The sequence below is a fragment of the Amblyomma mixtum genome, chromosome 7 (assembly GCF_055824585.1).
Source record: "Amblyomma mixtum isolate Tamu chromosome 7, ASM5582458v1, whole genome shotgun sequence".
NCBI classification, from domain to species: Eukaryota; Metazoa; Arthropoda; class Arachnida; order Ixodida; family Ixodidae; genus Amblyomma; species Amblyomma mixtum.
Window position 1 is genome coordinate 77,633,206 of NC_143018.1, and position 24,968 is coordinate 77,658,173.

A 24,968-nucleotide genomic window follows, 5' to 3' on the forward strand; every position below is an offset into this window, starting at 1 on the left:
CGCAAACTCTGACAATCTGCGTGGTGTCAGCGCCATCGAGGCCCCTGTTCCACCCAGAGCACCTGCAGAGATCGGCATTCCAGCGGTGGTGTCTTTTTCGAGCAACGCTTCATCGCCTACACGCCGAGAGACAAGAAGCCGCTCCGGGAGGCGCATAACACGGAAACCCAGGCTGTTAAAGGCTGCACAAAATCAAGATAAGAAATTGAGACCTAGGCCATGCAACACAGACCACTGCCGCGACCAGAGCGATTATCTGAGGCAGACCATGAACTTCACTGCTGATCCGTGTCATGATTTCTATGACTACGTGTGCGGGAACTACTGGCTTCACCCGGACGGCCCCTATGCTCAGGTAATTGATGCTTTTGCTGCAGTTTCTAATATTTCCTTTAACTTTTAATTCCAAGAAAACAAGTGATTGTACATGTTGCTGATTGTTTTTATGATTCTTCAGTCAATGTGAAGCGTATATTTTCCACTACTTTGCTGCTTTGCGCACTTTCGTCGTTTAGTGAACTTAAATGGGCAAAGCTAGGAGCAGTTAGGCGTCTTACTTTGAATGCGAGGTGCCGGGACTTAATTTCTGTAAAATGCGCTAGGTAACTTAGTGACTGATTTTGGGAGTCGCCGCGACAGGCAATGTGACATCCACTCTGCGCTAACATGGGCGCTGCGCTTTAGAGAGAAACTTTTAACATACAGTTGGCCGTTTGACACTAAAGCAGTATAGCGTCGAAATCGTAGCAAAGCTCCATTTCTTATGTAGGAGATATTGTAGCTGGCTTCAAAAAGCGGTGCTTTAAGGTGGCAAAAATTATTAAGCGCCCGTCCTACAAGGACCGTCAAGAAAAAAAAAAACGCTTTCCATCACATTTTTTAATAACTGTTCCGTAAAGATGCTCCTTCGAAGATATCTTTCCCGTCCTACAAGGAACGTCAGAAAAAAAAATCACTTTCTGTCAGACTTTTTAATAAATGTTCCGTAAAGAATGTTCCAAAAATATATTGTCAAGGTCGCATGATGCTGCGAACCACAACATCGCATGGTTTGATGAATGTGGATTAGAAATGCAGCTGCAAGCCAATGTTTTGGAGACGCGGTTCCCCCAGTTTATTTTCTGGCCACCGAAGAAAAATCCTGCAATAATCAATTCTGTGCGGACATCCTCATTTACTCACCTATACGTCTCTTATACTTCGCGCTTTTTTCCGTGAATTTTGCACAAGTGCGATCTCTAAGCCTACCATTCCTCTAAACATTTTCTCACGGTCGGACAAATGTTAATCAAAACGGCCTGTGGGACCTTCGATATGCGGGATGGCCTGGAATCTGGAGGTCTAGTCTGTTCAGTGCCTTGATACTTGCGACATCCCGATGAACTTCAAATACTGATCTTTGCAGCTGACTGCGCGGCTAAGGGACCGTGACTCCGTCTTAAAGCCTTTAGGGAGCGACCGCACGAGGCGATTGGCTTTCTTTTACTAGGGCACTAGGTTTCCAAGTTGACAGTCAACAAAATTAATAAAAATCTTTTCGTTCAAAGTGCCACGTCATGTAGCGCTCGCTAATGCATACAAAGACTATATATGGGCCACAAAACTACCCACGTGGCCCAGAAACTACCCAGAATTAGAGCTGCCACACGCCAGGCGGCCAGCTCTAATTGCATTTGCTTTTACAAATGTTTCTTCCGTTTACATACTAAAACCAAAAGTCTATTACCAAGAACTTTATTGTTTAATTTGCCCTCGGCTTACCATCATCAGAATCATCATCATCAGCCTGACTACGCACACTGCAGGGCAAAGGCCTCTCCCATGTCTCGCCAATTAACCCTGTCCTTTGCCACTTGCGGCCACCGTATCCCCGCAAACTTCCTAATCTCATCCGCCCACCTAACTTTCTGCCGCCCCCTGCTACGCTTGCCTTCTCTTGGAATCCACTCCGTTACCCTTAAAGACCAGCGGTTATCTTGGCTTCGCATTACATGCCCTGCCGAAGCCCATTTCTTCCTCTTGATTTCGACTACGATGTCATTGTGGTTAGGTAGCTCACACCTTTCACATGGTTTGGGCGTGTCAGTCAAACCCATCTATCCCCCCCCCCAAAACCCCAACCCCACCAGAGAGGACTGGGAGGCGGCCCTGCTCGGCTGTCAAGACCTGAAGACCCAAAAGGCTTTGGTTCAACGGACGCGGGCGGCGTTGCTTGCCAAAGGGGCCCTGGAATAGGGGCTCCACCTAGTATTGTGAGGGGACCAATAGGGTCCTACCCCAATCACCTTTTTCTGTAAAAAATTTAATAGACGATGAACGTTTTTCACCACCACCACCACCCGCGTTTGTTCCCTCACCCATTCCGGCCACTTGCGATCTCTTAATGTTAGACCTATCATTTTTCTTTCCATAGCTCGCCGCGTTGTCCTTGTTGCGTTTGTAATAAGCATGCAATTGCGCAGTTCAGTATTGGATTGCAGGTGGTCACTGCATGAACTTTGATTTACATATGCCGCAGCCGAGTTTGGGCATTAACAGCGTGCTCTGCCCATTCGCAGATCGAGGAGACGATACGCAATGCCACGATCTCCGCCCTCAGCGTGCAAAGGGTGCCCAGCTGGAACCAGAACGCCTTCCAGAAAGCCGCCGCTCTCTACCAGGCCTGCTTGGCATTCGCGGAATCGTATCGCAATGAGGTGATTGTGATTAGAACACAGGAGTTACCGATAGCAACGCACATTTTGTCACTTTTTCGGGCGCTAACAAAAAAAAAATTCAGGGTGCACTTTGACTGTCTAAAGTGCGTAGAGGCGAAAGCGTTTTCCGCATAACTTACGTCACCACTGGATTACGTCTCGCATAATCGATGACGAAGTAATGAGAAATTACTAATTAGTGACTAATCACTTATTAATCACTCAGCATAAATGACTGCTAATTAATGGCGCTTAAGCTTCGCCTTTAGGAGTGGAACGTGGCAGTGTGTTGTAGCGCTGCCAGGGTGTCCACGAAACGCCACCATCCGTTCGGCGCGATGCCTTGCCCTTTGAACGCAACGCTTTTGGAAAGGAAATGGCGCTGTAATTCTCAGCCATCTCGATGGACACTTTAACCGCACCGTACAGGAAGGGAGGAAGTGGCAATGAAAGAAGAGAGGACGTAATGAAGAAACTGAAAATTGTATTTGAGGAAAGGAAATTACGCAGTAACTGTCTCACATATCTCGGTGGACACCCGTCAAAACGCGGACACATCTGCCGACACGGCTGCCGACACGGATTGCTAACGACAGCATGGGGCATTAAAGGCTTTCGCCTTAAATGTAACGCCATTTGCATGGGGCCCTTCGATGTTGAAAGAATGACTGCGACTTTCTTTTTTGGCAAAGAGAAGTTGATCCTCAGAAGATCCTTCACATCTCTTTGTTGTCGCCCGTGGTTAATGACATGCGCACTTAACATGTCTTGTACTCACGTGCAGTCTGCAGCAAAAATTATTTCGAAACGCTCACGACAGCCGATTCCTGTAAATAATGCAAATAGGAAGAGGAAAACGTGCTACACCCGCTTGTGTCGATACCAAGCTCTGGGTCTGGAGACACTGCTGTGATGAACTTGTTCTGGAGTACGCGTGTCGCGTAAACTTTTGTCGGAAATTCTACCAGTGTACGCAAACATGCTTTCACGTACTGCCCGGTTGAAAAAGTGGTAGTGATAGCGGTCCTGTTACTTCCTCTGAGCATGCCCACTTACCTGGTCCCGTAATAATGGCAGATGCGAGGGAGAGGGCGACAGCTTCCTTCCATCCCGAACTATTAAATATCTTCGTACCGATGTTTTTCGTGGGAAAGAACGAAACACTCCGTTTTTTTTTCTTGAACAAAGCTCAAGAAATGCATTGTTCTAGTATGACCGCGTCGTATAGTTCCACACCAATGCGCCCATGGCAAATGCCAGTCTAGAGAGCTTACTGATTCCTAGATGGTAGGAAAGTGTTGTCTCGGAGTAGTGACGTCATTGCAATTTTGGTTGCTGCGCTTATAGCGACGATGCTGTAAACTCCAAAAAGCCCGTTGAGACAGAGCTGAGGACGTGAAATTCTGCACCTGCCCAGTCCTTTAAAGACCCTTGTTTCATTACTGCCGTACTATTGAATGAAACCACTTGTAAATCGCCTATTTAACATTGAACCCCCGGGTGCAGTCGTGCTAGCGCATACCTTAGAAAGGATTTGGTTTTTGCTTTGTTATACCGTAAGCATCATGTCTGTGAGTATCATGTCGTATATAAACACTCTAAATGCAGCATCAATGACTGGGCAGAAAAGCTTTGATAAACTGATTTTGAGAGATCCTCAGTATATTAGAGATATTTTCAATCTCTCATCTGTAGGTTGTGGTTCAATTATTTCGTAGTTTCAATTTTCAACGCCGCAACGCTGAGTTCGCAACTGCAGATGAACCGTGTTCAATGTTTTTCAGCGTGAACAGCTGAAGGCTTTGATGGTCCGCCTCAAGCTGGATCTGCTCAATTTGACCGCTTCCCGTAAGGTCGACCCCGTGTACACGGTGGCTCGTCTGTCGCTCGATGTTGGCTTCCCGGTCCTCTTCGAGTTCAAGCTCTTCGACGACTATTTCGTCGAAGGGAAACGGGCCATGCAAGTGAGTACATGGCCATATGTTTTAATCCACCCTACGAATGGTGCTGCGAAACATGGTACTTCACCTGTGATAAAGTACAACGACTCGAAATTTGGCCGGCCTGCGTGGCCACACCTTGTATTCTACAGATCGAGTGGTTTGCGAAGGATATATAATCCAGCTAGGAAAAATCGGGGGTTGATACAAATCTTTGCAGCGTTATTTTAATCCAGAAGAGCTGACTGTTGTTCGAAAGATTACGCATTCGATTACAGTAGAAATGGTTAAACAACAAAAAAAGAAAAACATTCATAGGGACACCTGGCAGTGCGATATCCTTAAAAGCAGTTGACGGCTTTACATATACTTTTGCGTCTGTATAAAGATGGTGACAGGGACACAACGAAGGTACAGTCTTTGTCAAAAGTAACCAGGCTGCATGGTTTGCTTCTAGCTTGTGTAGTGGAGCCCTTGTGGATTTCCTAAAGATGGAAAGGTGTTGGAAGGTAAGAAGACCCCCAGTCCTTACCTTTAACGACCATTTAGCTTCAGGGAAGCTGTAAGGGCTCCATTGTACGAGCTAGAAGTAAACCATGCAGCCTGGTTACTTTTGAGCAAGGGTCTACATCGAAACGTATTGTTGTCATTCTTGGTCCTGGGGATTATGTGACCGAAGGTGCATTTTTTTTTTGTTTGTGAGGCCTCTAATAAGATTCCATTAATTATTGCGAGGCGATACAGGCAACTTTCCAAAACATTAAGAAACTCTTTTACGCTAAGACATCTTTAATAAATATGCTTGATCCGCAGGTAAAAACACATCCGTGAACTTTTTTTACCCTCCTTTAAAGACATCAGGGAGGTTCAACTGCAGGTTCTATGATAGAGCGTTGTGTATTTCGTCGTCACAGGGTCACTGAGAGAAAAATTAGGTTTCAAGAAAAAATGTTGGTATGCCGCACAGGATTTGAACTAATTGAGTTCAGTCTAATGCACAGTGTTCCGCACACTGCATTTAGTGTTTCTTTGGTTGCACATTGACTGAAGACTGTTATGCACTGACGAATTTTAACAAGCTTGGGTGAAAATGTGCGGTAGCGAGCGAGGTTCACGCTCGGAAAAGTACACTGATTTAATATATGCGACACGGATGTCCCACACCACAACAGGCAATGAAGGGGACAATTATGCGTTTGCCTGGCTCGTGCCCAGGAGTGGCAGACGTTCACTTATTTTAACTGGCTGCGCAGTCTTGCAAGCCACTTAAACATTCTGAATTTGGGATCATTAATTATTTAAGCTACGGCACTGGGAATAACCGAACTTGAACGGTGAGGCGTTATGGCTTACTAGGCTTACGCTATAAGCTTGAAACCGTTGGAAATTTTACACGTCCTGAATATTCAGGTTTCCGTATACATGCTCTCTTCAGTCTCACTGATTATAATTTTTTAGTGACGTAAAAAATTGTTCAACGACATTTCCTGTTGATAAATTCGACGAATAATAAAAAAGTAGAAACTTTCCACTATGCTTTCCTCGGTTTCAGTGACTGTTGGCTTTCGTCATGTGTTGGTCGTCACGAGTCCCCCAGTTACCTGTCCTTGTGTGCTTGATAGGTTAACGATGGCCTCGCTTCCGTCACTCTTGATGCTGAAGAAATCACAAGTTGGTTCTCGCTCAGCTTCCCCCTTCATTGTTCGTGTTTGGCACGTGCGGAATAACAGGACGTCCCTACGTCCACTATGTGAAAGGTGGCGCTGGTGAGCATCCTGAAAGTAAGAGAATGGGACAGTCGTCGTCGTAGCTCAGTTGTAGAGTGCCACATGTGACATGTGGAGATTGTGGGTTCGGGTCCCATCGGTGTCTTGTGGCTCCCTTTCACTTGCTTTCTAAGCAATTATCTCTCAAGTAAAACCGATTACATAGCTAATTTTCCAATGATCAAAGGCATGAATTAAAAATAAAATAAAAAAGAGAGCCATTTCTCTATATTTACTTTAATTTCAGCGACTATTCGCCTTCTTCATTCTGAATGATTCTTTAGTTGCGCGCCTTGTGTGCCAGAAATGTGCTTCTACTGCAATAAGACATATACAAGCCTCAAAGAACTTACCGATCACTCCAATACTTCGGCTCCATGTCCAACGCACACAATTTATTGTCAAAAATGATCACGATGTTAATAATGCTTGAACACACTAACATTTTGGAAACAACCTCGAAATGCGTTGTAATATATCCTGTTGTGTATTTTACAGGAGACGTCCAAAGAAGGATTCACAAAGAATGCAAAGCTCTGCGTAAAGTGCGGGAAACGCGCATTTATTTTGAAACAGAGAGAACGACTTGGAAGCAGCTTGCTTGATTTGCGACTGAGCACAAATTAGGTACCACCCTATAATCTGCTTGCTGTCCTGGTGAACTTACTTGGTACAGTGGTTGCCTCAGACAGGCGGTGGTCCCTTGTTAAACAACACGACCAGGAGGATCGGCCTTTCAACTAAGAAGATTCCGAGAAAACTGTAACACTTTTCTTTGTGACGATGTGGCACCACCTTTGCATATGCTAATCTCTAATTAGACTATAACTGTCTCATAACATTCCTCCGCAGGTGCGATGGTACTCCGATCTCGTTCCTGGAATCGTATACGCTGCTGAAAGGTTGCAGGGCGTGTGGGGGTGTCGTAATTCGTGAATGCTGCCTGTTAGACAACGTCGATTTCCAGACAGCGTTGAAAAAGAATGTAGGGTGTGTGCAGGAGCTCTTGATTCGTGAATGCATCCCTGTAGACAACGCCGCTTTCCTGCGGCGGTTTTGTAAGTAAGGGGAATATTTCAGGGTATTTAGAGAATAGGTCAGTATTTTTTATGTACCTACAGATCTGGATCTGCCATGCACATATTGTAATACTGCCTAAAATATTGTAAAAGTACAGGTGTATTAAGTGAGCATAAAAATGGGCAAGAAATAAATCTTCCTTATTGAGTCAGATCTATGTACAAGGTTACAGAACGAGATCACATCACTGTAGCCCTTTCATTCCTATTCTCACCGCCTGGGCAGTTCAAGATCTGCGACTCGAGAGTAGCCTGGGAGAAGAGACGTGATCTGTTGAAAACACCGGACAGAGTCCGCGGTTACATCTCCGACCAACTTCTCTACTACCCCGGCTACGATCCTGAGAACCAGAACCACAAAGAACTTACAAAGACTCTATACGGATACGACGAAGCATGTGAGCGCATTTCTCTCCTTTGTTTACGATTGGAAGCGCCTCCCACCCTACTGAAAGTTTCCACATGACCAGTTCCATAGTTCCATACGTTTCCTTAATAAATTTAATGGAGTCAATATGGAACATACGGAGTTGGTGTGGATTGTATGGAAGCACGTATGGAAACTTACGGACTCCTTATGACGCCAAGCACGCTATATGGAAATCGTGTAGAAATCATGTGGAATGCTTATAGAATCCGTACTGAGTAGATATAGATTTCCATATATCTTTGCATCTCTTATGGACTGAATATTCCCATAATTCCATACGAGCGGCTCATACAAAACGTTTAAGGGCATTTCATTGTACCTGTAGGCTTTTGTCTGCCTACCAAGAAATGCGTAGTGCCTAAGCCGAAACCTCCGAACATTCAGAAGCGCTGAAAGAACGAATGAAAAATGAGGAAAACGACGATTTTAAACGTGCAGCTGGGTAATATTTGTTTTAAAGTTACAGTGTTTCATTTTTAAAACTGTCAGAGATACGTTGATACCATCTTTGCAGGTGGCTTATAATACAATGCCGACATTATATACATGATAGGGCTGAAAATTACACCACGAATTATCTAAAACTATGTAATAATGTTTCTAACTTTTTATATAAGGGTTCAACATTACATTGCAGAACTGAAGGTCGTCTTCATCGAAGCCGAGGCCAGTTTTTACGTCTTCTTAATCGATAATGTGGCTCGAAATATTGTAGGCAGAAAGTGCGCATTTGGAAGTCCGTTTCGGTTGGCTTTCCGGCGCTGCCCATTTATAAAATGGTATCGCTGGCATCTTTATGCAAAAAATGCAGACGTCATTTTACGGCGCAGAAGCAGTTAACGTGGTTTTGGCGATGACACTACGCGCAGCGACACGATTTATTAATGTGCATTGAGAGGAAGCCAGTTGAACGAGCTTTCGAATGTGTATTTTTCGCGTTCTATAATTCAGAGCACTTTACCTATTAAGGAAAACCGGGCTCAGCTTCGGTGCTGGTGACCTTCAATTTCTCAGTATAATGAGCTCTATCACATACGTAATGTCCGCCTCGCTGCACAATCTACCTGCACAGACCGCTACGAACTACCTTTCGCAGTTTTTAAAATAAAAATTTGTAAACGTTACAAAAAAGGGCCTTAAAGTCTTAGGTATGCCCTCCTGATTTCTAGCTCCTTTGCTTCGGCTAAGAAGAGCTTCACTTGTCTACAATCGAGGCCTTAGCTCACCCTGATGCATTAAGGCAACACATTCCTCTAAAAGCGTGCGCCGCAAACACAGCGGAATAGGCAGAATAGTGAGAAGATTAAAAAGAGGAAGACGATGCGAACGTTACGTATAGACGGACAGCATAGGCTCAATGTACTGCGGAGCTTCTGAGGGCAATGAGCAGCAACTGATTTCTGCAGCAACGACACCCGAAGAAGCAAGGCTGTTTGGTGGTTTACCCTAAGTTGAATATTTAATTAGAACTCCCGTGCACAATTTACAAGCGCGTTGCAAGAATACAAGACAAGCTGAATGGTTTTGACTGCTATCTGTGTGTACTAAAAGTGCATGCTTCGCTAAAAACATTGTCTTAATGCTCGGTTCTGAGTCTCTATCTGCGCTGAAGCCAAGAAAATTAAGCGCTTATGTTCAAGTTTCTTTACAACTTCCGAAAACCATCAACTGGATTGCAAAACATTTATTTCGTCAGAAAAGGCAAAATGCAGATGATCCGTGCTAGGCGGCTATCAGTCCATGGCTGACAGTGGCCTGAGCAGCACATGCAGTGACCCGGGTTTTTACGCCCAGGTCTGATCTGACCAACACGCCCTCCCATTGCTCGAGAGTAGGAACTTGTAATAGAGATTCCAGTGGCGGCTCCTCTTTGCACTTCTTCAATATGCGATCGTAAGTGGCTAATTCGCCACATAGTGTACACTCCGTGTCGTAATCACCGGCATAGAATTTTGACATTAAGTGAGGAGTCATGAAGGATCGCGTCCGGAGTCTCCTCCAGGATGTCTCGTGCTGCGTATCTAAGATTTTGTCGAGAATTGGAAAGATCAAAGTGTATATACTAGTTTTTGATTGAAAATCCGCACTTTCATCACCCTATACTTACAATTCTGGTAAAAAAAGCGAGGATGAATGCCTTTTCGAGAAAAGAAAAGGTTTTTGTGAAATACTTCAGAACATGTTTTGGGGCTTAATTCATGACATTGAAATAGTAGCATTTTTGTCTGTGTTTCAGAGATGCAAACACTATCTTACGCTCAGTGGATGGTGCACAGATAGCATTCACGTCCTTGAAAGCTCAACATATATGGAGTTAGCGTTATGAAAGCTGTGGTTGTAAAATTTTTTTGTTATGAATTGGGTCACCTAATGAGCATCGGAAATTGTCACGCCTTATAATATTTTTTCATTATTATCCGTCATTTTGCTAGCATGCTTGGTAAAATCCAAACGCGGTACAAATTAAGTCCTCGTTGCTTTTTGTATCAAAAGCAGCTTTCGCTTTTTCTTTTCAATGCTGTTGAAGGCTTTCAATCGCTGTTTTCCGCAGTTATCGCCGTTTTAAAGTCTGACAATCACACGCTGCAGCCATTTTACACTCGAGCAATTCAAGATATGGGCCTACGCACGGTACCACAGATCACGTCAGGTAGGTGCATGTTCTTCGCAGTTTATTCAAAGTTGAACGGAGCTGGATTTGAGAGGATGTTTTTCATGCAAATAAAACATGTATCAACACAAGCCGAATTAATAAACTGTCCATTTGTGTGGGCGAAAAATACTTTCGGGTTCGTGAAGAAAACCAGCTTTTTCTTTTGTGGGCACCCGATCGGTAGTGTGCCTTATTATCACTTACCAAGCAAATGTTGTTGCGAAGAATTACCAAAGTAAGAAGCTGTTTACTTGCGGCAACGAAAAATGTGCGTTGGCTTTGGAACGCGGAATAATGAACGGTTTAAGTTCACTCCTCTGAATGGTTTCAGGCTTTCAAAGAAGTTTCTCGGTATTTTGTCGACGCCTGCGATGAGCCTCATTTAATAATTAAAACCTGCCGTAATTAAGAACAAAACTAAACTTTTCTCAACCGTTCTCACACGGCTCTGTCTTCTTCACAAATGTGCTCTTTACGATAGCAGGAGTACTGTACCGATATTCGGATGTTCCGAGCTGACATTTCTTCACTGTGGCATAACTCCAATGACCCGAAAAGTGTTCTTTCCCGAAAGCAGAGGCTAAGAATTAGGTCGTCGTGCAAACCACACCATTTTAGAAATTGACAACTGGACAGGTAATAGCTTTAAAATTAATTACTAATGAGACTAAAGCAGTTACAATTCATATACGTCACACAAATCTTCCTCTCCTTCAGCTTGACAATAATATCCTCGAAGTTGTACCGCATTATAAAACCTTAGGAGTTTATTTCTCTGAATGTATATCATGTGACAGACACATTGATCACTTGTCCGGTAAATTGTCTAGCACGAGTGATCTTATGCGTCGCTGTTGCCCAGTTTTCGCAATATGCATTAATGCACTTAGTTTTACCTCCCTGTTCATGTCCTGTTAAACATGTTATTTTCATAAGGGTGACGAAAATAATATAAAAGATACAGAGGTGCGAAAACTTGCATAAGCCAAGTAGCATACCGACATCATACTGCCGATTTACTCAAAACGCTAAATATTACTCTCTTGGCTTCATCGTGCCGCTTTAGATTGTGGAAATGTTACAGGTTAAACGCAACAAAAAACATCCAATTCCTAATTTAACTAGCAGGGTTAGAAAAAACGTAGTCTAATACCCCACACGTCATATACTGAGTTTCAGAAAGTTACTAAGTGTCGTACTAAATATGGAAAACAAATGCTAAATTTCACCTTGCCTATACACATTATTCAGATCTTACAAAATGACATCGACATTTCTCGAGTGCCTGTGAAACAGGTGCTAAATTTATTACCTTAGATATGTGTATTTTACTTTCTTTGGATTTGAATTTTTTACTTTTTCATAAGTTTGGTTTCTTTCTTTATCCTCAAACATGACGTAAAAGTGTTCATATTTTTCCCTAGGTGTTTTGTTTCCTCCGCTTCTATATTTTGCTAGAGTGTAGCTGGAATAGGTCCATAAGCGCCCATTACCCTCTTTCGTTCGCATTTTTTAAACTGATGTATGAACTTATAATACGCATTGCTGTAATGTGCCGTCACTGCTGTAAAGAATGGGCGCACTATGTCAGTCAAGACTCATTGGCATTTTAATGCGAGAGCATTATCTGGCTCTGTCGCGTCAGCAAAAGGTGTCCGCAATTCTGTCCGCACGATTACGTCGTTCTCTCAAAAAGAATGTGAGAAAGTGTGATTGTGACAAACAGTGTGTGATAAAATGTTGCCGTGGAAAACTTTTGGTTGATGGGGTGCTATTAGTTGATTAATTAAACACGAAAAATACACTTAGGTGTCAAAATAGCGATGGACGTCTATATAGTACATGGACGCCAGAACAGCCACGGACGTCTTATAGTATGTGGATATTTTGCTTGCGAATTGCTCTGGGTCGCTGCAGTGATATCAAAGTTTTCTCCTGTGCACCTAACATCACCTGAAGTTCAATAAAAATTAACTGAAAATGAAATGAAATGCAAACTCCACGGCTGCGGTCTCTCCGCCACTCATTCTACGCGGCATTTAAACGTCGAGCGCGTTAAGGGCGCTCATAGCCGGGACCGCCTCTTTTTCAGGGACGGCTAGAATTCCAGCTGTGGAAATGATTCGAATACAAATTCTTCCCCTCTTGGCATTTGCAGACCAGTGGAGCGACGCGGTGAGCAAGAACACCAAGGGCACGTACGAGGCCTTAGACGTGATTCAGTTCCAGGAGTCGGTGCTCAAAGCCCTTGCAGGTCTGCTGAGATCTCCCCTCTGGGGCCCGGACGGCTTTCGCGCCATGCTGGCTTGGGGCCTTTTGGATGGCCTCATCGATTACGCGTTGTCGGAAAAGATGGTATTCGGAAAAGACAAGGAAGTCGCGTGCTACCACCATGTCCTGGAGGTCATGGAATTTGCCGCGACCAGCCGCTACCTGAGATCTGGTGCGTCCTCACTCGCTATACTCCAGCGCTGCTACGCAGCCTCTGTGACATGCATGCAAGGGCGAAGTCAAGGAGCTCGTAACGTAGTGTTGTTCTGGTTGGGTGTAGTGCACAAAACGAATACAACGTTTAGCAATGTACTGGATGAGGCGGGAACGGAAAAGAAAACCATTCTCGGTCACCAAAGGCAAAAGACGTCACATTTTAGTTTATCTACTAACCCAGTAGACCATTTGGCTTTTCAGGTACTGTCAAACACGTACATGTTTAATTCTAAATTTCTATTCCTTTCAGTAAATGTACCCCATAATACCAAAAGACGAAATTACTGGTTATCTTTAGAGAGGACTTAGTCCTTGTCTATTTCTTTTCCAATCTTTCAAAGAAACAAACGATGCCTTGAAGTCGCCTAAGGTTCATTTGGTGTTCGCCTTCAGAAAGATATGACATTTGCTAGAGCTTGTCTGCGACCAAGATGAGGATGTTTCTAGTACGTAATAGATGGCAACGTACAAGTTTCACATCGTTAGCCTATTATTACCTCTCTAAAGCTTCTCGCAATCATTTTACCTAATTGCTTAAATAAACATTCTTATTAGTTCTCCGCTTCTCTAAACAAAATGCTAAAGAAAGGCTCTTTTTAATTTTAGGAAATGTATGACTTTCAAACACTTAACATACGTACGGGAGTCATGGGACACACAGACTGGTGGCCACAAAGTAACGAAAGAGGCCGGAAAGAGTTTCTATACGCTTAGCAGTAAAACACAGTTCCGGCATGTTATGCGGATGTGATGGGTCAGCAGAAAGAGGACGAAAGGGAAGGCCGCAAACAGGAGACGGGCAGGAGGCGATCATCTTGGCTTCACATAAGAAGAGAAGAAGCGAAACTCAGACCTGAATAGAGCATGTGAGAAAAAAAAAACGCCAAAATGTTTGCAAGAAAGGAATTAATACGCGAGTTTTTTCAGTGAAATAAGTTTCGTGATGTAATTTTCGTTTCGTTCGTTGTCTTCTCGTTCTGATTGCGCCACGGATCGTAACCAACTCGCTCATCTATCCGTTCTCCGAAATAGCGTAATTAAGCAATTTAACTGCAGAGCTTGAAAGCTTGGAAGACTGCAATAGCGTAGCCACCAGCGTTAACCGAAACCACGACCTCCCCAGGTCACGTGTGCTGCTCTACGAATTGATCAACTACAAGCTGTCTTCCTTTCTTCATAAGAAGGTTTAAATGATCTGACTTCTTTTTCATCCGTTACCATAACTAAAATTACGACGGTGGTAGACACTCAGGTAATTAGCTATCTAATGCTGGAGGTATATGCCGCTTGGCTTCTTTCATAACGACGGTGGAGGGCTCCCTCCCAAGCGCTCTTTATTATAGCACTTGGAAAACTCCGCTCCAAACAGTAACTAATCCGAGTAGCCCCTTTTCAGATGCTTAAGAATGGCGGCAAATAAAAGCTTTAGTCATATGTTACCATTATCTTCTGAAAGTGTTTCTTTCCTAGTGCTTCTTTTACCTGTTAATATATCTGTCGGACTGTTATGTGTATAGTTATTTGCTAATATATCTGTTTCCTTTATTTTCTTGCGAGGCGGTTGTTCGTTTACCAACAATCTCAAAGCTTCCAACTTAACAATAGTTTATATTAGTGACTAAGGGCGTCGCTGCAATCCGTAAACACCCAAACTTTTGCCACCTCGAGCATCTGTTTTTTAATACATGGAGGCTATGAAAAATTTCGTACCTCGTAAGATTAAAGAGCTCTTCTCTCTCCGGTTTACTGGCTTGAGGAACGTTACCATTAACTTGTCCCTCGCATGCGATATTTTTAGGCTGAAACTCGTTCACTTACGTAACGTTCAACAGTTGTTATTCTCTGCTCAATAGCCCGTTGGGGCTTCATTCCATTTTGCACAACGCAGTAGTGAGCACGAGAGCGCGAAACCGAGCGGAGGACATGTTTATCACCGCGAGAGATACCGTCAGGCGCCTCCTGGATCTCTACGATGGCTTCCAGCAAACAGAGCGCGTGTATGTCCAGCGGGTTGTGCACTTCATGAATCCGATCGTGTGCAGCCCCGAGGAGCGACTGGACCAAATCTTCGTCAACAAGTTTTTCGGTTGGTGCTCCCCTGTCATCCATTCCGCTCGGAGGCTCACGGACGCTGACCCACATCGAGCTGGGCCACGTTTCCATAGATGAATGGGAAACGGTCACTGGCGCATCATGTTCTTTAAGACATACCGAAAGCGAATTTATATCGGGTGTTTCGCCTGAGACGTTCTGCGATTTTTTAGGGCAGGCTTTTTGAGTCAGAAGAGCGCTTTTTTCGGCATAGCGTTGTCATCTGTGTAGCGCATCCTTCATTCATTCATTTCATTTTATTTATTCTTCACAACATGACGTACACATTGTGAAAGGGGCCAAGAAGAAATGCCGTTTCTTTACGCCTTGAAAGAAATCTTGGTCCCCCTGGCATTGCCGGCAACGAAGCAACACAATCCAGAAACAAATGTACTGAACAAAATGCGCACAAATATACAGAAACAAACAAAATTATAACTTGACATTTTTATGAACGATATGGCGACAAGCTCATGTCACGGTCGGGGAATAAAGACAGTTATAATGAAACAGTGGCGAAATATCTCCACAAGGTGTTTTGTTTATGAAATGCGTGGTGTGTATTAGGGACATGCAAATTAATAAAACAACGCCTTCAGGTTGCTGGGACGTGCTTACTAGTATCTCTTTAACTGATATTTAGTAGTCAACGTCATAACTATTACCGTTAGTAACCTTGTTTATTGAGAGGCGTATAGCCCACCGTAGGTAATAGCCATATCAGTTTTTAGAACTACGAAAACACGGTTGCCCTCAGCGCTGTGGGCCAACAAATTTTGTCTACGTCACGCATAATACCGGCCCTTTCGAAAAGCTCGCAGGCAAAGCAATACCTCCATTGCTCGTAACTCGAGATAGCCAAATTTGGTTTCAAGCGTATTAGTTTACATTGCATTGTATTCTACAGAAAAAGTGATGAAAAGAAAGTTGCCTGTTTCCGAAAGCTGGTGCGGACTTCAGGCAAGATGAGACTGCTGCTGAAGGCACTCTTATTATAAGGATATTGGTAGGGGAGAACGAAAGGAAGAAAGAAAAAAATATTTTGAACGGGAAGCGCAGACCTGGATTTAATGCCATTCAGCAGAAGCCAAAACCAAGCGGGCGACAAATCAGGACAGCTCTAAACGGCACTAAGATGATCGCGATCAGACAGCGTGGACGCCATGAGTGATCATTGCTGGGACTTTGTCATCATTGGAGAAAAAAAAAAGAACAAAGCATGCGCGCTGCCTCAATCTCATGACGATGTGAAGTGAGGCGGCTGAAAGCCTGCGACCGATTGATTCAATAAGAACGAATGGGCAGCCATAATCAGTCCATCATTCCGGTCAGTCAATGGAAGGCCAACTGTACTGTACCCTCACTATTACTGCTGAATGATTTCAGCTTTTGTAGTTATGAAAAAGCAATCAGTTTCTTCAACCCACGCATCGCTTTCCGTTGAGCACTCCAAATCTTGAGAAATCTAACCGACAAATTACCTGCGAAATATTGTATTTCTTCCCATCAGGCCGGGCAGTCTCTAAGCAGTGAACAGAAAGGGTGGCAAAATAAACTCTTTTTACCAAAATCGAGGCACCTCGAATTCCCGAATCGCCTTTAAGTATCCTTCGACGAATACCGCTAACTAAATTCAACATAGGCCGATTCTAGACAGCACCAAGTGATACTAGTGCATCGAGGTGCAGTTTTTCTTCTAAAAGCTTGCCAAATGTTGCATAAAAAGCTTTCGCATATTATGTTAACGCAATACGCATTAATCTAAGGAAGGCCCTCAGTTTCGGTTTTTCTGTGTTTGAGTGACGCTGGTAGTCGACCTGCTGTACCATGCTGCTGATACTCACGACACCACTGACTGCGCACGCAGCTGTCTTCCCGGATATGTCACCAACCGGTCGTTTCCTGGACGCATGGTTCAAAGCACTGTCGGGAAAGGCTCGCCTGAAGTGGACGGACCAGACGCACATTCTCTTCAACACCAGCAGGGTGGCCCCGTTCTATCTAAAGCGCAACCACAGCGTGGTCATCCCCGCGGGAGCACTGCTGCCCATTTCCTTGTACGGGGATGGCCATCCGGCGTTGACCTTGGGCAGTCTAGGCGATGTGAGTACCCGGACAGCTTAGTGGCGCGCTACATGAATCAGTACATTTCTTTAATGATAACAAGGCGCAACCTTGGTCAAAACCCTTCCGGTCACACTTCAGGTGTGTAGTCGATCCAGCATTATTGTTCCTGGTGGTTGAACGCGCTTATCTTTTCACAAAACGAGATGAAGACATAACAACGCAGAGCGCGAACTTACAAGTTAAGTTGTCAGTTCGCGCTCTGTGTTGTTGTGTTTATCTCGTTCTGTGAAAAGATAAGCACGCTGAACCACCATGAACAACCTACTAGGCCGAATTCTCGCTTTTATTGTTCCCTTGAAGCTCTACATCTCTTCACGATGAGGAGAAGCCTCTTCATTACCTTTTGTGCGCCTTGGGATAAAGGGTTTTAAAGGACTCTATGATAAGGGAGCAGAAACAAAACATAGTTTGAAGGCATTTGGTGTAGGACATAGAACAGACTGTATGCTTTTGCTAGCCAAAAGGTTTTACTTAACAAACGCTCCACTTTTTTAATGTTTCTATTAATACTGGTGGTCTCTCTACGTCAATGGTGAGTTCCTAGCGTGCCAAGTGATTACTCTATGTGCTCAGCGCCTTTAGGGTGGCTACTCGGTGCAATATGCCCTCCTGATAAACTTCGTCTATGTATAATGACTGATGACAATTCAGTTGAAAGGGAGCATGACTATGATAGTGTTACGTGGGACATCTCGCTCTTTTGGCCGGTAACAACCGGGCTGTAACCTTGAGAAGAGAATTATCCTAGCAAGTAGCCACTCTCCTGTTGAATATTTTACCTCACCGGTGCCCGCACAGTACATTTCAGAAATAACTCTCTCATATCTTCGTCTGAATGGTATGCAAGTGCACGGATCAGAGGCGAGATTGTCTCACACGCGTGACTCGCGACTTGCATGCAGGAACAGGTTATGCAAGTCGAGTCGAAGTAATACTCAGAAAACATGCAATCGGTCGCGTCCGAACAGTCGGGGTCGGCGTATCAGTGTTGTATTCTACGAACAGAACTGCTCCACTACCGAACACCAAGAACGGCATACGGAACTGCAGTTTCTCCCTCTTCAGAGTTTCATTTGGCGTCGGGCCATTCGTGCGGCTCGTCAGGTGGGTCACCTGCCACAAGCAGGCTTCAGACAAACATCGGCGAAATCTGAGATCTGGGGTATTGGTGCAAGACCACTAAAGAGGCGAGAAGCTGGCGATAATGTGGTAGGAGCAGTTGTAGCCGAAAGTAACTTATGAGATAGCTCTCTGATAGGATGTTATGGCACTGGGAAACATACGTCGCGAGCATATTTGCCACATGTGTTCAGATGTTTGATACGGCAGCTTGGAGGTGGGTAAGTGGTTGCCACATTAGATGTCTGGTCGAGCAGGAGCGCAAAAGCGCCACACTATGGCGGGCGTATGTAAGGCATGTGGAGCAGTGTCATGGTCCCACCTGCAGGAGGGGTGCCTATAGTAGCTTTGCATTTCAGTTTCCTTCTAACTGAGCTAGGTGGCACGGAACGCAGTTTACACCGCCAGCGTGTTCCGTTTACTTACGGCCGCACACGTACGTGCCAGTAGTGCTTACGGTGCTTCAGGGCGAAGTTCTTCATAGGTGCTAGGACGGGCTTTCTTCCTGACATATAAGTTTTTAGGGCACGCTGGCAACATTACGCCAAAACTGGCAGTGCTCCGCACTTGATACAGTACTCATCCGATATGTTCGAGCCTGCCGCGAGTGTCAGCGTCAGAGCAGGCCTCTTACTCACCTGCTCCGGCTGCTAAAGCTCCTTGATTCACTGAGAGTCGCCTTTTAGCAGGTCAGAATGGGCTCACTCAGCCAACTCTTGACGTGCTCACTGGGTTACACGTGCACTGTGGTCTCCACTGGATGGCTCACCCAGTGCTGTGAGCTGAAGAAGTCGGCAAGACCCCGCCTACGTCGAAGTAGTCATGCGCCAAATAACACTCTTACAAACATTTTTTCAGACAGACTTTCAACTCTCCATAGACTTCTGTCTATAAAGACTACACACTTTGTATAGACGAATCGTAGAGAGCAGTCTATAGATAATACAGATCTGATAGGCAGTCTATACGAAATCAGTAGATTTATGGTCATATTCTTTTAGCAGACTTTTTTCCATAGGCAGTCTATTGACTATGAATAGGAATAGACAAAAAGAAATATCTGTATGAAGAGAATACACTCTATACGAAGTCTATAGACTGTCATAGACCATTCTTATATGGGCGTAGTCCAACCGCATGCCGGCGCCCCTAGAGAGGCTAGCTCTGTGCCAACAGCTTCCTTTGTAGGCTGTTTAAATGAAAAGGTTTTTTTTTTTTCGAAACAGTGTGGCACGGACACAGTTTGTCTCCGTGGAAGTCTCTTCAAAATCTACAATCAACAAAAAAGCATAATGATGTCAGTTTTTTTTTTTTTTGTCTAAACGCTGCTACGCGTTTTGGCTCTTTTTAGACTGAAGAGATGTCGGCACCTTTGGGCTTTTTCTCGAAAACTAAAAAATGAACAAGCACTACTCACTGCGGAGTCTTCAGGAGAAATTCCACGGAGGGGTTGATATCTACGCCCTTCATTCGCAAAGTATTGCGAACAGGGTGCAGTAGATAGAGGGTCTCCAAACTTTTGGCTAGAGGTGGTGATTAAAGAGTTGTCAAGGGGACGAAAGACAGAAAAGTAAGCAGATATAAAGAGAAGCTGCATACAATATGTTGCTAAATAATGAGCATCTTGAGATATAAATGAGTCTTTTGTTTTGTTTTTGACGTCAGTGCTCAACGTTTTGGGCAATACGCCGCAATTACAAGACAAAACAATCACCACGATTACGCTTAATTACATAGTAATACATATATATACCTGAGAATACAATTTCAAATAAAAAAACACACCGCACACTGCGGTGGACAAGCAAGCGCCGCAAAAGGTCGCTAGGACTAACAATCACGCCGTCTTATTCGTTTGTAACGTTAGAGCTTCGTTTACATGAACCCGAAAGGAGTGCGTAGAGTCAAGCATTGCGCTGAGCAATGTCACCCCGTCGACGACTGAGCATTTACGTGAATTCAACCTTGGCGTCTCAAGACGCTGCCGTGTGCCCTCGTTGTTGAGTTCATGTAAAGGTCAAGCATGGGGAGCGTTGGCGAACGCGAGCCCTTTAATCCCTTTAATCCGGTCATTATGCCGCCGCGGTGGCTCAGTGGTTGTGGCGCTCGGCTGCTGACCCGAAAGACTCGGGTTCAATCCCGGCCGCTGCGGTTGAATTTCTTTGGAGGAGAAATTCTAGAGGCCCCTGTACTGTGCGATGTCAGTGCACGTTAAAGAACCCCAGGTGGTCGAAATTTCCGGAGCCCTTCACTACGGCGTCTCTCATAGCTTTAGTCGCTTTGGGACGTTAAACCCGATAAACCAAACCAATCCGGTGGTTATGGCGCTGGTTCTTAAGGCTAACAACATGTTCTCGAAAGATATTTCACGACTGCTCAAGAATTTTTTTATGATCCCCCACTTCTGTAGCGAAAATGCGCATTCTGTTCCTTCCTCACCTAGGTTGAGACCGCCAAGCGTCGGCCGTTAGGAGTTGACAGCACCCTGTTCACGGCTGCATGTGCAATGCGTACAACTGAGTGAACTAAAACAGGGACACAGCCCGGCTAACATGGCCACGCACAAATCGGGAGGGATCATCTATTAGAGCTTCGAAGCAATACCTGTGCGAGAGCAGGCATCATAGTCGCCGCGAGCCGGCTGCCGTACGCAATTTTGGGTGTTTTGTCCCGCTGCGGGCTGGTCGAAATCACTCCAGTGCCGGATTCCGACCGCGGGGCGAATTTTGGGAACCCCCGAAGTTAATCAACTCTCACCGTGAGAATCCATGCGAATTTCTGAATTTCAGCTGAAGGAGCCGGAAATAAGGGTGCGTGGGAGCCAAGCTTAGAAATTCAAATAGATCAGCTGAGGGAGCTCGTATCGTAGCTTCCACAGTGACCTAAGTTGGAGCATCAGTGTCGCACGCGACAGGAAACTGGGTTCCATCCCCAGTACAGCCGGGTTCCGACCGTTGTTTTAATGGGTACAAGAGACAAGGTTATTGATGCTCGACTTTTAACGGGTGAAACGCTTGAGAAAAGGGTGTCTGGACAGCCCTATTGCACTGAACTGCGGAGAGCGAGTTCGCTTAACGCCAGCATGTGTCGACTGCAGGCACTGGGCCACGAGATCATGAAGGCCTACGACATTACAGGACTCTATCAGTGCTACTCTGACAAGACCAAGAAGAGGTTCGACGACGTCGTGGTGTGCATGGAACGACAGCGTAAAAAGGTAACGTTGTACAATGCGGGACAAGGCGCTAGAATCGAGGTGCATTTTCAGTGAACCCAAGCAGCTCTATCGTGTTCCACATCACAAATGTAAATTGGCACATCTTCTCGTCCTTTTTACATTCGGAAAATTTCTATCACATTTGAGGGACTTTCTTCCTGAGATAGAACAAATGCATTAAAAGACTCAGGACCACGCAATGTGCTAAGGAAAGCAATACCATGTTTAAATTATAGCAAATGATTGGTTTTCCATTATTAATAAAATTATGTTTCCTACCTGTTAATGTCACTGTACAGGTACTTAACATATTTTGAAACCGAATGCCTAGCAGATTTTTTCTTTGTGGCTTTTCTGGTCTAACGTTCTGGTATGTAGAAAAAACTCTTAAGACTGCGTATAAAAGCAATGAGGTGCGTTTTTGGCAATAAATAGCAGAAACCAACGAGGGTCCACGGAAGGGATCTGCGAATATATTGATTTTTTAATGGTGCAGTCTTACGATACGGGCAAAAAAAAATGCGTTCATAAACTAATTCCCGTTGCAAAAATGCACTTGTCCAGATTTTCTATCTGTTATCGTCGAATACATACTCCGATTAATGCTTATTTAAAAAGGTCGACAATTTTTTAGGTAAAGTCGACCGCTAGACGAAGGAAGCTGACTGAGACGAAGCAATCAACTTGGAAGGCTACTCAGAGCAACCCTGTTGCTGCGCGATTCTTGAAAACTTGTCTGCAGTGGAGTACAATTAGCACTCTGTTACTTATGTTGATATTATGCTCCCATACTGATGAGAGTTTTAAAAACACGACAATACGCAGATTAGCATTATAATTTGCATGGGGCCTGGCGAGGACATGGTAGCGTTAACCTTGAGATTCAACAACAGAGCAATGTGCGTGAAATAACAAACGGGCGATGACGACATTCTAAAACAGATCAAAAACAAAAAATGGCCAAAGAATAGTAACTTCTTGTAATGGTGAGAAGTGATAACTCATGGCTTATTGGCGTGACATAGTTGACTCTAGCGAAAGGAATACCTAGCATGGGGGAAAGTTATGTAGATTAGTTATTTCCTAAGATAGCTTGGATGGAGCCAGTGCAAAGCAATATTTGGAGATCACCGCTGATATTGAGGACGGTAGAACAGCAGTTAAAACAAACAGCAATCAATAAATTTGTCAGGATATTTTCAAATCTTTATATACCTCGCCTGGGTAGTGAGTGGTCTCCATCCTTCATAACAAATGTAACTGCTACCTTCGAAATTTGGAACATTACTTTCTTCATTAACCACATAGCATGCGTAATGTGCGTACGTAGCCCGTGTGGAGCTCTGCGCACGCTCAGTGACGCCCCGTGAAAGCGGTTTACGGTACCGCATCACGGATCCCGTTATGCCATAACTCTCTACTATTAGCATAGCGCGTACCACTACCGCTACTGCATACCGCGTACCGCGGCCCGCTACTACGCACGCGCTGATTGGTCCCGATGCTCAAGCTGCGAGTGCTTTTGACGGGAACGTGGTGCCATCTGGCGCTCTGAGGGTGGTTCGGGGTCCACAGTAAGCGGTAGCGGTAGCTGTATGCGCTGTGCTAAATGTATCTAATGGCAATGTAGCGGCATAAATGGCACACATCCACCTCCGTGTCCAGAGTTAATAAATACTCCTGCTGACATTTCGCGCCAAACCAGCTGTCGCTTGATGTCGCATTACTGCCAGGGTAAAAGTCTGGCCAGTTTTTCCTCTTTTAAAAGAATCCCTCAGCTTCTATTTCTTCGCGCTTTGATTCTAATTAAATGAGGGAAATTCGTTCCAAGCGCCTCCCGGCCGTTCATTGCCGCTCAAGATAGCGCCAATACGAGAGATGCATGGGGCTGAGAGCTGTACCGGTGATCTTTTCTCACACCAAACCCAACAGTTTAGGACGAAAGCATTTTAAGGCGGAAGCCTTTAATGGCTCATGCTCCAGGCAGTACGGCGTTACATCCAGCGCCTGGATGACGGGTATCCACCGAGATATGCAAGACAGTTACTGCGTAATTTCCTTTACTCAAATACAATTTTCATTTTCTTCATTAAGGCCCATCTTTTTCTTTCTTCTTTCATTCCCACTTACTCCCTTCCTCTACGATGCGGTTCGGGTGTCCACCGAGATGACAGAGAATTACTGTTCCGTTTCCTTGCAAGGCATCGCGCCGAACGGGTGTTGGCGTTCTGTGGGCTCCCTGGCAGCGCTACAACACGCAGTCGCGTTCCACTCCTAAAGGCGAAGCTTAAGCACCATTAGTTAGCAGTTGATTAGTTCATTAGTATTTAGTCATTATTCAGTAATTAGTTATTAATTATCAAATTGGAATTACCTAGTAATTAGTCATCAATTATGTGTGACGTCATCCAGTGGTGAGGTCACCAGTGCCGCAGAGTCAGTCAAAGTGGTGCGGAAAACACTTTCGTCTCTGCGCACTTTAGACAAACTGTCTCCTCAATTTTTTTGAACGGGAAAGAGTTCATGAACGCAATTTTTTCACATATAATATTTAACTGTAACAACCAACATATACGCAGATCTCCCGTTCACAGGCTTGCATTCTTTGGCTATGCTATTAACGTTTTTTGCGATCGTCACAAGCGTTCCCCATTGGTTGTCTATGGCACTCTTGACTGCTCCATGCGAGCGACGAATAAACTTAAAAAAATAAAGATTTTGCTAGACATCGGAGGAATTTATTTATTTAAATAAATAAATTCCTCCGATGTCTAGCAAAATCTTTATTTTGCTAGACATCGGAGGAATGGTTCCTTACCTTCAATAATTCCATAACAGTACCTTACGATTTTCTAATATTGAAAAATTTCGTCGAAATATGTTCGACATGAGCCACCACTTTCTTTACAGGCAGGACTGCCGATTCGTGAGTATAGGAGCCGGTTGTCCGACTTAGAGGACGTGGCAGACTTAGCGGGAGCCAGTTTATTAGACAAACTGTTCTGGCTCCTGCCCGAAGATGAGCGGAGCTGGACGCTGCCCGGCGTGAACTTGACTGCGGAGCAGCTCGTTTTCGTTGGTCGCTGCATGACAAAGTGCAAGTTTGACGACATCACGCCGACGGAGAGCCACGAAGGCGCCCGCGCCCGCTGCATCATCCCCGCGATGAACATTCCGCAGTTCTCCAAGGCTTTCAATTGCGGCACCAGAGCTCGCATGAACGCGGACTCCAAGTGCTCCCCCTGGTTGTGACCTTTGCGTATACGAGGCCCCGAGCGCTTTGTGTCACCGTGGAGCTGACCACCGGCCGGTGTTTCGTTTCCGATGTTGTTTGAAATTTGTAAAGATAAATACGGGAGACGA

The 24,968-nt window shown here is 44.7% G+C and overlaps 1 protein-coding gene across 1 annotated transcript; it reads left to right on the plus strand.

The window, feature by feature from the left end:
• The first annotated feature begins 268 nt into the window (after window positions 1-268).
• LOC149336563 (uncharacterized) lies at window positions 269-24,968 on the plus strand. Its single transcript, XM_089554171.1, has 9 exons — window positions 269-355; window positions 2,559-2,696; window positions 4,481-4,660; window positions 7,708-7,879; window positions 10,463-10,561; window positions 12,723-13,007; window positions 17,010-17,245; window positions 21,486-21,605; window positions 24,516-24,968. Exons 1-9 carry the CDS (start codon window positions 269-271, stop codon window positions 24,855-24,857), a joined length of 1,659 nt encoding a protein of 552 aa, XP_089410297.1. The 3' UTR covers window positions 24,858-24,968.